This window comes from Corvus cornix, chromosome Z (assembly GCF_000738735.6).
Source record: "Corvus cornix cornix isolate S_Up_H32 chromosome Z, ASM73873v5, whole genome shotgun sequence".
In the NCBI taxonomy this organism is placed as follows: Eukaryota; Metazoa; Chordata; class Aves; order Passeriformes; family Corvidae; genus Corvus; species Corvus cornix.
Genome location: NC_046357.1, coordinates 33,329,912 through 33,344,593, shown reverse-complemented (window position 1 = coordinate 33,344,593; position 14,682 = coordinate 33,329,912). Strand labels below are relative to the sequence as shown.

Sequence of the window (14,682 nt, the reverse complement as noted above, 5' to 3'; positions counted from 1 at the left end):
TCTTTGAATAGCAGTAAAATATTCTGAAAGAAACTTATAATGAGCCACTTAACTAGCATTTTAATGTAAGAGCACACAAGTTTGAAATATCTATAATTAACTGAAGACAAGGAAATGAGACAAAAGATTGAATACTGAGAATATACGGAGAACTTGACCTGAATTTCTTGAACTGCAGAGTATGTTTCCAATACTGTCCTACAGAATTTCTTAGGAAAGGAGGGGATGGGAGAACAAAGAGTTAAAACTGACAAAGGTAAACAACACCAATTTCTGCCTTTTTCTTCACTAGGACTTATTGCCAAGGCACATGATTTCCTGACAACACCAGTACAAGTAAATACATCTTTAAAATCATCTGCATTATTATCTTTATCTGCCACTAAAAAGAAACCAGGCATCAATCATAACTGTTTTCCTCATGTAAAATGTAGCTCTGACCACAGAAAGCACTGACTGAAATTACATCTCAACAATAACCATAATAATACAGCAGTTGAAATTGTACAATAATTGTCCAGATTGGTCACAGGATGGGACAGTTTTATACACAAAGTTCATACCACTACTCCCATTATGATTGTTTTTACTGTTTTTTCTGTGTGACCTGCAGTGGTATCCATTAGAATTGGATATAGTGCTTTCAAAACAGGTTCCACCCATTAGAAAGAAAACAGGAGAAAAGAAACAGTATGAAGTTCCCTAGAACTTTCAGAAATTAAAGCAAAAAATCACAAGGATGCACTTTTTTCCAAGTTATTGCCCTTCTCCCAGAGCAGCAAACTTACCTAAGGTAGCAATGATTTATACAAAAAATAAAAACAAAAGGTTTTGCAACATCTCCTTGAACATTATTTATTACATAACTTTCATTTACCTTGAGTCTAGGAAAAGCAGGTCAACTGACCTTTCAAACATAAAAGAAGTTTTTGACTCAAAAAATCTTGGCAAGAGAATACATTTTTTCACAGCTACACTTTCAGTTCTTAAACTCTTTACAACCAATAAACAAGCAGCTTGAAAGCAGAATTTGAATCCTAAAGTACCAAATGTCATATAAAAGTGGATCTTAATTCAAATAACTGGTTTTGTACACTGACAGTTAATCCTTTATCCTTGCCTGACCCTTAGCAAAATTATATTTACACCTTCAGATCAAGGCATAAAATGCCATTTACAGAATCCCTCAATGTTGACTTAGTTAATGAAAACTTTTTTAAAAATATAATATACAGGTGACCCTCCCTGAAAATAAGAAAAACACTTTTAAATTAATTTTGGTAAATAATACAAGCAATAAGCCATAAAACATGCTATAATTCTTAATAGAAATATAAAAATAGGCAGAAATCCATAAAAAATTCAAAATTTAATACTAAGTATATATGTTACTTAGTTATCTGTTGTAGCAAAAGCAAAACATTCATACCTGCACCTGGAATGATTGCCAACTTTGTTTCAACTAGGCCCATTTTAGCAGAAGAGGCTAAAAAACAGAATGCAAAGGAGTTCTTACTCTAATGTAGAGGGAAAAAAAACCAATGAAAAATACGTAATGATGACCTTGAAGTTTACTAATTAAATTTTCTTCACAAAACTAAATAAATCACTTTTTAAAGCATTTGTTTATTTAAAAAACTTCAAATAGATTCTGATCTGCTTTTAGTAAAAGATCCAACTACTTCCATCAAGGTAAATTCAGTACCTTATTAATTTTCACGTAGGAAGTAAGCAAATCTGTGAGTAACAGAGACTTGCTTCCAAATGGAAAGTACTAAAACAGAATGGCTGTTATTGCTTAACATCTTAGAATGGGGTAGAATTCTGTATCTGATTATTTGAATTCTTTAGGTGACAGCATATTCTCTAAGGTCAAATAATTTTATAAATCCTAAGTTACTGGCAATTGCTCAGGACCAAGTTTCCATTTACTTTCCATCAACTTCTTTTACAGTTCTAACAGTTTATTAGCTCAAGGTTCCTCTTTTCAAGAGTTGTTGTCACTTTTATAATTTAATTTCTTGCGTAATAATACATTCACTAGAAACTTTTGTTCTTTCCCTGCACCCTGTTTACATAAAATCATATCTCCATCTAGAGCACTTCAAATGCACAAGAATCAAAAAAAAAATGAAAATAATTACATAACCCTTCAGGCAATACTGATAAAATTAGGGTCAGAAGAATCAAATAAACATTTAACAAAACCAGTCCAGCTAACTGGGTTAAGTTGCTTTAAATGAAACATTAGCAAGTACTTAGACAGGTTTCCACTAAAGTCCTTTAAAATAATGGGTTATAAACAATATCAAGTACAATGTAAGTTTTATAAGACTGTTGCCAACAGATGGATTACTCAAGCCAGGTACAACACTAATAATTCTATATTCCACAGCAGGATTCAGACCTACCTGCCACCCGTATATCACAGGCTAACGCAAGTTCTAGGCCACCACCTAAGGCAGTTCCATCTATTGCAGCAATAGTAGGTACAGGCAGATTAGCTGAAAAAGAAAGTACCAATTAACACCAACCTCATAAAGAACATCTCCGGAATGTGATTTCATTACATTTTGCTCATTGCACAGTCATACTATGGGAATAAAGTTTCATAAAATAAACTGTGACTAAAAACTGATTGATTGATCAGCAACACTTCGGCAAAAAAAATGACTCTCCCTATCCCTCTGCGGCTGAATAGGTTTGCGTGTCTTTCTCTGGCTTCTGCTAACTTTCGACATAAATCTGAAAAGTGAACTTCAAGAACACAGAGAATCAGAGCTAGACAAAGCCTTATACGAACAGTCCCAGATGAAATAGAGGTGTATGTATGTATGATGTGCCTGTGATGCATTCACAACTAGAAGCTCTCTGTGTCTTGACATTTCTAGACCACCACTGGCAATAGTGGCCACCACTATTGCCCCTTTTCTCCTGCAAAGCAGCAGTTAACAGCTTAATAGAAGTGGGAAAGTGTTGCTGCCTGTTCTGAGCTTCCCCTCCCCCTCCCCAAGCTGAACCCCTTTGTTCCAAAGCGCAGGCAAAACCAAATGTAACTCAAACTCTTTAGCAGTGTCTGATTGGCCGGTCACCCCGGGTCACCCCCAGTCCTCCCCTTTCCCCTTCTCCAAGTAAAAGAGAGGACCAAGGGGGGGTCTGCCCTCTTTGGCTTTGCACCCTTTCTGCAAACATCTGTGTGCTTCTGTTTCTTTGAAAGCTTCTAATTGCGGGAATTAGGCAAGCTAAGAGCTGTATTTCTCCCTCTTTGCTTCTGCTGGTGGTATTAGATTTGCAGCTACCATTTTGCTGCTTTTAGAGCTACTGAAATGCTGGATTGCCCGTGCTACCTCTCTAGGTTGCCCGAGGCTTTCTAAGGCATTGAACTACAAGCCTAGCCGGTAAAAGCTGTAAGTTTACTTCCTCAGAAAAGTCTTCAGTTTGACAAATAGATGCACATGCTGCCAACACACATGACAGGTAGCACGGCTCCAGAGGCCTGTGCAACCATGGCATGGTTTGTATGTAATTTATCATCAGTGTTCTGACACAGGAAAGTCATTTAAAAAATCAGCCTAAAGCACTGCTTTTCAGCTTCTGCAAATTCAAGTTCTCTTCATCCCTCTTCACCACAAAGTTTGATAGAAAAATGCATTTTCATTTTAGAAATAAACTTGTATATTATGGAGTTAATTGTATTTAATGTAAGAGTTACCACAAGCTTTCCATTTTAAAATATACTTAAACAGTATTCCAGTAGTACATTGTTGCTACTGAAGTTTCAAAAACAGTCAAAAGCAATTCATCAGCTGGACACTTGGACGTACAGCTTGTTGAAATGTTAAACCAGCTCTTGACAGTAACAGCTTTTTCTCCAGATGTTAAAAAAATTTTCATTGTTTTAATGTTTCAACTAACTGAATTCATTGACCAGTTCATTCAGTCTTAGCCAGAAATAGAAAAGAAAAAACTCTTCTCTCAACATATAAATGCAAGTGAGAGACTTACTTCCTTTTAAAATCTAGATGGGTAATATGACAAAAAATTATTAATTTCATGTATTAATTACAACTTTTCCTAGTGAACTAGCTAGTTCTAAATTTAGAAACTGTGCTACCTAGCTTACCTTTTTCCTGACAGATACAGTTCAGATAACTTCATTTAACAAAAGAATCAATTAAATATTGGTGCACATCAGTATGACAATTATTATACAAGCCTGAAGTCTCTCACTGGGTAACAAAATACATAATTAAACAAAGGTTATTTTATCTGCAAATTGACCTGCTTTTATGACTAACAACTAATGAAAATCCAATTGTCTTTAAAAAAAGAACAAAAACTTAGCAATGCTTTTCAAGATTCTAACAGATGCTTTAAAACAAAGCCCCTAGGTTGCTGTTTTAGGTCATGATTAAAAGTGATTATCTGAATCAATTTCAGTTTCAAAAGAGGCTACTGATTACTGTTTGCAAGAGCTCTTTCAGTGACTTAAAAGAGCTCAAGGTATCCATTTTACCTGCCATCTGCCACAGAAGGCATAGGAGACTGAGGAATAGTAGAAAAATCAGCTCTTTCTCTATTTACTTCTTCATTATATGGAAAGGCAACTCTCATTTCCAGCAGGGCCAGGTTGCTGACAGAAACTTATAACCCTGTCAACACAACCAATTTGCCAAACAGTCTTGCAATTTTGCTAGCTGACACAGCTAGCCTTTCTCTTAAAGAAATATGCCTTTGCCATTGGTAAATAAAAAACAGTTTGCCTGAACACGAAGGCAAGGTCATTGTTAACTGCAGTTTCCAGCAGTTACTGCCTGTATGAATGTTCCATTTATCAGAGACTAACAAACAGTATCTTGAGCACTATTTGCATGGCTTTTGCAGTAGTCCTAGGCAGAATACTTTCCTAAGATAAGCAACTTCCAGAATTAGCTATGGTGCAATTCAAGTAGACTATTACACACGGAAATGAAAGTTACAGAATGAGTATTACAAAACAGCTTGGTTTCAAGAATTACAGGCAGCATTCCTATCATGAAATAATAAAAATTCATAATTCAAGGAGAGAAAAAGCAGTTTCATAATGTATGTTAGAATCATCACTTCCCAAGGATATTAATGTGAAAGGATCACCTGGCATAAGAGTTGACAATGAATGAAAGGCAAAATACTAATTCCTTGTAATGGCCTTGTGTGTATCTATTAAATGAATTTAAGAAATTAATCATTTTAATATGTTAGTGTGAAGCATCAGAAAAACTAGCAAAGCAAAAAGTTAGTAATCACTTGCGATTGTTAACTGAGTTTCTAGGCTACTAAAACTTGTTAACAAGGGTAAAGCTTCTTGGAGTATAAGTATTTTGTAGCATAAGAGGCACCTGATCACATTTATCTGCATGACTTTAATATACAAATGCCAAAACCGTTGAGCCCATAACAAAAACAGAGATGATGTTTGACAAATAATGCCCTGTAGACTTAATTGAGTTGTATGCACTCAAATTTTAGGAACCATAAATTACACATAGAGACAGGTCAATCTCCACAATGATTCTACATGACAAGGCTCATTTGGTATGAGTGACAAAAAAATATTTAAAGCTTTGCCAAGAAGCCTAGTGGCTCTATACTTTGACATTCCATATTTTAGCCACAGTTCAAATAACAAGATATAAATTTCAGGTAATTGTTGTACTACGACTCATTAGTACATGCTAAATTCTAGATGTGATACTGGTTTATCAGGGTGCAATCATGAGCTGCATAGTGAAATCAAAAAGGAATTTAATATACGTAAAAGAAACAGAGTAACTAAATTAAATGAGCGAGTACAACACAGAGACAAGAGTTGACCACATACATAGAGAGATTAATGTTGTTAGAAGTAGTTAAAAAGGCTAAGTAATGACCAGCATTAAACCTTAGTTAGAGAATTTCACTGAGTTACCCTAGTACATCACAGTGTGGAATATGAAGGACACAAAATAGTAAGGTAGTTCACACAATGAATTCAGAAAGTATTACTTCACACATCTAATGTGAAACATGCTGCTTATTCTGTAAATACACTCCTATTCTGCATATATAAGACATCCTAAGCAAACGCCAATAGTCACATCCTAATGTAACATCAGTGCTTAATTATATTACAGAAAAGTACGGTTCTAAGTACAGTAAAGAAATAGAAGGGTCCAATTCAGTTTATGTTATGTCAGCAACAGAGCCACATATAAGACAAAAACACATCCCTACATTTGAGATCCCAGGAGTAGAGACTTCTAACTGAAGAGAAGACAAATGTGAACAAGCAGAACAAAATACATTTTATGTATTAGGTTGTTTGAGGAATGATCTGTTAGCACAGAAGCTGACAAAACCTGTAAAAAAGGATGTTTACAGGCCATTCAAGACATGATACAGGTAGAGTGACCAACAGGTAAACTGAAGAACTTCAATAAGAGAAAATAAACTTAGTAAGATTAGAAAGCTAAACTAAACCCATAAACAGCTCAGAGAAAATAGAAATATACAGCAGTATAAAGAAATGGACCTGCTTCCTACTCTGCAGTAACTGGGAACCTTCAGCTCAACTTCAGGAATACATCCCGGGTAAACAGACATGTCACATGTAGTTTTAGATTAGGCTGACCAGCAGCATCTTGTAGTCTTGGGATACCTCCTGCTCTCCTGTGAATCTTCATTACTGAAAGATGTAGAATGGAGTAAGCTAAACTCTGCCACAATTCTGCCATGAGTACACAATGTCACAGGAGGAGTACTTTGCAATTAAGCATACAAAAACACATGTAATGTGTTGGAAGCAATTTCAAAGAATCACAGTTGTTCTGAAGCAGGTAATTGTTATTTCATCCTCAAGTGACTTTCCACATGATGTCTACTGCTGGTGACTAACAAGGGATTTCCTTTCTGCTTAGAGACCATGATACGACAAACAACAGGCCAGCATATGAATACAGGCACCTGGTCTGAAGGACTTGACCACTAAATAGTTTCTCAGATGTGTGCCTTAACACCCACACAAGCTGATTCATATTATTGCGGACACCGACATTCCCCAAATAGAAAGCAGAAATTGCCTGGAGTCTAGCGACCTGAATCATAAATGACTATTTAGTCTTCTGGCTACTTTATTAAAAAAGTTCTTATAACATTACAGATATGTTACATAATTGCTGGGTGGAAACTGGATTGCATATGACACATTCTTCATAACCCTCAAGCAGCCTTTTTCTATTCCTGCACAACCTCAGTTTCTCATTATTGACAAAAAATAAGTGGCCTGATCAACTAGGAAAAATCTACTTTCCACAGTTAGCGAGGAAGAAGGAAGTATGAAGAATGAACACATGTAGTAAAACCATAATGGCAACAATTTGAAAGTACATATGAAAGTAGCCTTGTTTTTATGAAATATTACATACAGTAGATTTTACATAACAGGCAAAAAACCACTTTCTTTAGATGGTGTCCAATTACTCAAAGGAAGGCCTATCACAAATGCTGATCCCTTACTGTGAGTTCCTGAAACAGGCAGAGGAAGAATAATACGGTTATCCAGAATTCCAGACTTTGTGATTTGAGTTCCTGTCAACTTGCATGGACTTGCCCAAACTGGTTAACTTTAAATATTTAACATCCAGGAAAAAAAATTACTAATTCAGAATATATCAAATTCAAAAAGACCAACCTCCTACGAGTGTCCTCCTTGCTTGCTCAATAAATTTATACCTGTAATATTTTCTGTAAGCAACTGTACCACATACTCACATAAAAGGAAAAAAAAAAAACTATTCCTGAGCTAGACAAAAGATTTTGAGATTTAGACTATTCAAGTGACAATGAAGTGTATGAGAATCACCTATTTGTAGATTGCCAGCTGTTACAATCAATCTGAAGAATACCTGCAGTATTCTCTTTCTTTCCCTAGAATACAGGAGTCATCATTAAAGAACTGAAGTCCAGCAGACATAGAATTCAGTTTCTCTTCAAGTAAAAAGTCTGCACTACTACTGCAGTAACACTTCATGATTCCCATGAATCAGAAAAGAAAATTCCATGAAAGCCTCCTCAAGACCTAACAATGCACAAATTCTATCCAGTTCCTTAGATATAATTAACTTCTATTTTTGAAGTACTTTTTTAGGTAGTTTAGGACAAATATTTTCAATTCAACTAATTATAGCAGTCAGAATTTGGTATCTACAAACATTCAAATGAAGACCCAGTTTAAAGCCTGCCTTTTTATGCATTTGATATGAAACATTGAAATGAAAGACAGTCACCTTAACTTCCGGTGTTGTCCTACACCTGGACAATGTTCAAAATGGTTCTTACTGTTCCTTTCTCATCCTAACTCAGTGACCTCTGGCAACCAATCTCCAGAAAAAACAGCTATTCAGATACAAATCAGAAGCTGGTCACTACCTCTAGTACCTACTGAACCAGATACATAACCCTGACTTGTCTTTAATTATGAATGGAAGAATTATTGTTTCCCAGAATGAAACTGAAAAGAAAGTAGGTAAGCATACTCTACTTACCTCAAAAACTGTGACCATCCATCTAAGACCAAAGTAGCTACAGAATTCAATTTTAAATGACAACACAACTGAGTTGCCACAGAACAAAGAAATAGATTGTCCAAGCTATTTATTCCACAATTGCATTTTTGATTATTTGACAAGTAAGGTTGTTCAGTGAACAGCTTACTAGAACAAGCAACTTCAGGGGGCATTTCCAGCAGCTCATTTTTCCTTTTGAATAATGGGTTTCATAAAACATAAAGCCAAGAGGATGAATTGTATAAAAATACCCTGCATACTGTCAGTATTACATGGATTACTAGAGGAAAGTATGCTATAAATTGAGGAATAGATTAACAGTTCCACAATTTGTTATCTAACTCTGGCAGATTAAGGAAGTGTGGCAAGTATCTGCCTATATAGGTCTGCAGCACATGAGAAACCCTTAAATCACAGATGGTTGAGGCTGAAAGAGACTTCTGGAACTCACCTTGTCCAGCCTGTCTGCTCAACCAGCATCACCTTGAACAGGTTGCTCGAGCTCATGTCCAGATAGCTTTTGAAGATCTCTAAGGAGGGAGACTCCACAACCCGACTGGGTAAACCGTATCAATGCTTAGTCCCCTTCACAGTGAATAAGGACTTCCTAATGCTCAGGGAGAATCTCTTCTGTTCCTGTTTGTGCCCATTGCCTCTGGTCCTGAGACTAGACACCACCAGAGAGAGCCTAGCTTCATCTTCTAGCACCCTCCCCTTTAGATACTTATATGTGCTGCTGAGATCACCTCCCAAGCCTTCTCTTCTCTAGGCTGAACAGCCCTAGCTTGCTCAACCTTTTCTAACAGAAGAGATGCTCTGGAGCATTCATCACCTTCAGGGCCTTTCACTGGACTTTCCAGTAGCTCTGTGTCTCTCACTGGGAAGCCTAGAACTGGCCATAGTACTCCAGCAGCGGCCTCAGATGTGCTGATGAGGGGCAAAGGATCACCTCCCTCAACTCCTGGCAATATTCATCCTAACGCAGCCCAGGATACCACTGTCCTTCCTTGCCACAAGGGCACAGTGCTGTCTTACATTCAACTTGGTGTCCCACTGAGACCTGCAGGGCTTTTTTGTGCTGCTGCTTTTCATATCATTACCCCCATCATATACCCGGTGCATGAGGTTACTTGCATCTTCCTTTGTAGAAATTAAAGAGATTCCTGTTAGTCTATTTCTCCAGCTTGTTGAGTTCCCTCTGAATGGCAGCACAACCCTTTGCTTATGATTTTACATCAATAAACTTGCGGAGGCTACACTCTATCCCACCATCCACACCATTAAAGATGTGAAACATGATTGAACCCAGCACTGCCCCTGGGATACACACTGGCTAGAGGCCTCCAAGCAGACTTCATGCTGCTAATGCAGTCTGCACCCATTCATTTAGCCAGTTTTCAATCCATTTCACTGCCTTTTCATCCAGTCCATACTCACCAGTTACTCTACAAAAATTTTACAAGAGATACTGTCAAAAGCCTTACAGTCAAGGTAGACAATATCCACTGCTTTCTTCTCATCTAACAAACTAATCATTTCACCATAGGTTGTAAAACTGGTTAAGCAACATTTCCCTCTTCTGACTCCATGCTGACTACACCTTACGATTTTCTTGTCCCTTGTGTGCCCACTAGTAGTTTAGTTTCCACGATTAGTTGTCCCAGAACCTTTCCAAGAACAAAATTTAATCTACAGATAAGAAAGGTCTCTTCCCACTTCTTAGTAAATTTATTTAAATGTATTAACAACGGGGGCTTCAAATTAATAAAAAGAATGGTCACATGCCCCCAAAATGTTTAAATACCTCTAAGTGCATATGTGTAGATAAACCCCATAATTGAAGGTCACCCATTAGGAAAGCAAGAAAGAGGAAAAAAGAGTCGTATCTTAATACTGAGAATGTCAAATATAGAATTACAAATTTTAGTCTTATTATTACAAAGAAATGCACTTATTTACATAGTATTTATATTTAGTGTATATTTCAATTAACAATAGTTTAAACCTATATAATATTGCAGGTCTATGGGATGATTCCTACACCAGTGTTGACAGGTTTGAGATCTGTTACTTTACAGAGTTTCTTTAGGAACCCAAAATCTCCCAGTTGTCTGGTTACCAGTTATAAAAGAATTTTCAAAAGGTCCCAGACACAAATAGGAACTTTGAATCAGCAGTAATTATTATTTGAAATTACATCCTAGCTTGCATAATAACTGGGAATGGATTTTTACTTTGTTTTTAAAATACTTTTATACCTAAATATTCTTATTTTGTAACTCAGAATAGATTTCTCTTCCACCTCTTCACTACCCAGATTCTTGATGTCTCTTGGTGATGTGGCTCCTGATTACAAAAACTAATATCTTTTAACGTAGGAAAAAAGGGCATAAACTATGCTACTTGAGTGGCAAGTAGAGGCAGCCCATGTGCAATTCTGGTAATTGGAATATTCTTTATACTAGGAACATTATAGTCACAAAATTACATTTAACATATTAAATAATTTATATCACAGGAAATCAGAAAAATAATTGCAACATAGCACTGTATCTTGATTTCAGTTTTGGGGACCTTTTCCTGAAACAACATTGCGATGGCAATACAACCTTTGCAACGACAGTTTTATTCAGGCAGTTACCTTGCCATGCAAAATCTGTAATCAAGTCAGTGGCTACAACAGTTTGCTTTCATTTTCAGTTGCAAGCTACTACCATCAAAAAAAGATTCTCCTATGGGGAAAAAGGTTAACAGAAACAAAATACTTCAACAAGTACTTTCATCCATTCTGTAACACTCAGAAAACCAACCAGTGTATGCAGCAACATATGAAAGTGGCTGAGAGAGACTGTCAAATCTTCCTACACGGACTTCGGGGTAAAGAAGATTGGTCAAACCATTTCTGCACATGGCAAGTAATTAAATGTTACAAAGCTTTACCTTTCATAAGTGCAAAAATAATGGCAAAATGATTATTCAATTAATTTCTGTATTGCCGTATGTTTCAAAAATATATTCAGCTGCATAAACGACCACACTTTAAAGTCTGGATATGCAATTCTGTGCCATACATTTGCCAGTTACAACTGTGAAAGGCTTTTAGATACACTCTAATTCCTGTGCTTTACATAAGAAGCTTACTAGTCTACAACTGTTGATAGACTTGTTTGAACATTACTGTCTTTGCTTTAATACCTTCAAAGTTCAGGCAGACAATAACAATAAAGAGTTGCATAAAAATATGTATATTTTAGTATTTGTAAAGAAATTTTGCTTTTTAATGAAAATGGTTACTGCACATTGCCTACAGATGATTATTAAGCAAAAGGTATTAATAAAGTTTTTCTTCCATTTATATTGACAATGGCTAAAACACCTCACTCAATCCTATTAATTTCCCAGTGTCCTCCATTAATCACTCACTCTTATATATGATCTAGAAATAATATATTTTTGAATTGAAAAAACCCATTTAAACTTCAATAGAGGAATATTACATTCTTTATTTTAAAAATTTCTATTTGCTACTTTATTATGGACAAGTGGGAGAGACAGTGTGTTTCACATTCTTGAGAACAGAAACTGGGAAACTAATGGGAATGAAAGGGATGGTTTAATCAAACCCTTTAGCTACAGTTTTCTGTATCCAACTTTTCCCTGATTTTCTTGTACTATATAAAAATCATTTGGATATTTCAATCATCTCACACACTTCAGTTTGATAAACAGATTCTTCAGTTCTTTCATATTTACTAATGTTTCATCTTGTAGTTTCATTCTGCCCTCAGTAAGACAATAATGAAGTAAAACCTAGATGACAGAATCTACTTTCTGTGCAAATGAATGAAAGCTCTGGACAAAAGAAAAATGAAAATTATTTTTTGCATTTTTTACTCTTACTAAGTACATTTAAGAACTTACTACACAAAAACAGCACAGCATGTAATCAAGCAGTGAAGTTACAAAACAAAAAGGAGTTAAATGAATTCAGTTACATTTTTCCATTCTACTTCCATGAAAGTTTTTTCTTTCTTAAAGAGCACACAAAATAAAACTCAAACTATAATCTCTATATAATGTACACACACAACTATATAGTCTCTAATATAATCTCCAGTTGTTAAGAGAATCAAATTGGATACGGTTTTCATTTTTTTTATTGTCTACTTGTCTGATTTACAGAATGAAGATGACACATACTCTATTATTACTAGCATTGCTGTTTGACACGATACATTCCCCAGTCCAGTGCTAAAAGATTTTTCTTTCTAAATTAGCATAATGTACCAAGTAATAGTTTCAAGCCAGTTCATTCACAGAACACTACAGAAGAAACACTCCCTAACATTTCACAGTAAGCATAAATTTCTTTTTTTTAATAAGCTAGTTTAGTAATATCATCAAGCCAGTGCCTACCTAAGCAAAAGGTGTATTCAATACAAGACTTGACAATGCTAGTCTGCAGTTAAAGCCTCGTACTTGGCCCAAGCAGTGAGCTCAGGATTTCTTTGGCAGAAGAGCAACATCATACTTTCAGTACCATGTCAGGAGTTGCTACTCTTTGAATACAAATTCGTTCAAGGAACAGAGCCAGAGACCAAGACAGGCAAAGCAAACAGCTAACAAACTATTCTTTCTCAGTCAGTGATTGAAACATGCAATTTCAAACCTGAACAGGGTTTGTTATTTTCCATTGAGGAAAGGATAGTGTTCCCAATGCATCAAACGTGCACAGTGTGGCTCTCTAGAGAAGGAATGGAAGCCCTCGACAGCAAGTGATACTGGGAGGCCTGTTTTAACACAGTGCAAACTGGCTATGCTGATCTCAATAAACCATTTGAGCAAGCAGCACCCACTTTTTGGTACCGTTACCTTCGTGGAAGGAAACTTAAAGAGCCATGTTCAGAGCATAGTCTCTTGTCCTCACAGAACAACATTTGGAATTACCACCAGAAGGAAAACTAAACTACTGCTGAGGCTATATTAATTGTCGTGGCTGCACAGCAGCACCAGGATCAGACAACACTTAGTCAAAGGCTATCTTAAATTAATTCAATATCAAGAGAAGAAATAAATCTATCATTGGAAAACAACCAAGAGCCCAGCAACCCACTCAGAATGCTAGTGCACAAGGACTATTAGTTATGCTGCACACTTAATCAAACAGGCAACATCATAATACAGTAAGCGGAATGCTGTGCTAAAATCTACCTTTCACAGTGTCAGCAACACAGAAAGACCACGATGCCTGAGGCCAGCTGCTAAGCATGGTTCTGCTACCTGTAATTTGTCTTTTTTCAAATTTGATAGCTATCTGAAATTTCATTCAGCTTCCCAGTAAATGCAACTCATAGCCTGTATCTCTCTTCCCTAAGAGAGAAATCCACAGTTCTTATCAAAGGATTTCCAAACTAGAGTACTCTAGCTTTGATGGCCAGATCTACTTCCAGCAGACACAGACGGATTTACTAAATTTGGTAAATTCTGAGTGTTCACTACTAAACCAGGATTCAAAATGCTAACTACAGCTCCACAGAAGCCTCAGAAATTCAAAGAGTAAAACAAGGCACAGCACCGACCTCATCAGTGATATCTCTTGCTTATTTTTAAGCCTTCACAATGGGAAGGTGTGGTAGCAGTTACCAGACCAGCAATCAAGTGAAAATTTTTATAATCCTGATACCATTCTTGGGACCTCTGAAACCAATTTTTGACAGCTTGCATCCAAAACCAAACCATAGCATATAATGTGGCACCAAAAAATGCATGTATGCATGATCTTCAGTAGTCAAACTAGGAACTTTTTTGAAAAGAGGGTGTTTGTCTGAAGGATGAACAAGTGCACTCTTTTAAGTAAATTAAAAGTTTGGTGATGACTGAAAGCCAGACGGACAGAAAAAATGCTGAAGAAGGAAAAACAAAATCTGTTAATACAGAACTGTACCTGCTCTGAATAAAATAAAAAGCACACAATAAAAACCACAAACACAAGCAACTGACCACAAGGTGCTTTCACTGAGATGATCTCATTCAAAGTGGACTATGTTAAAACTAATCATATCTGATAGAACTACATATACAAAGTTACTAAATATCACCA

General features: G+C 36.2%; 1 protein-coding gene across 3 annotated transcripts in view; it reads right to left on the bottom strand.

Annotated features, from left to right (window-relative positions):
• AUH (AU RNA binding methylglutaconyl-CoA hydratase) overlaps positions 1-14,682 on the bottom strand; it is a 110,891-nt gene that overhangs the window by 53,339 nt on the left and 42,870 nt on the right. For 2 of the 3 annotated variants that reach the window (XM_039566854.1, XM_039566856.1), the window contains exons 5-6: positions 2,412-2,504; positions 1,430-1,486 (exon numbers count right to left, since the gene is read on the bottom strand). The exons of the other annotated variant lie outside the window; for it this stretch is intronic. In XM_039566854.1, the coding sequence (XP_039422788.1) occupies positions 1,430-1,486; positions 2,412-2,504 (150 nt within the window). The remainder of the gene's footprint in view (positions 1-1,429; positions 1,487-2,411; positions 2,505-14,682) is intronic. 3 annotated transcript variants of the gene reach the window in all.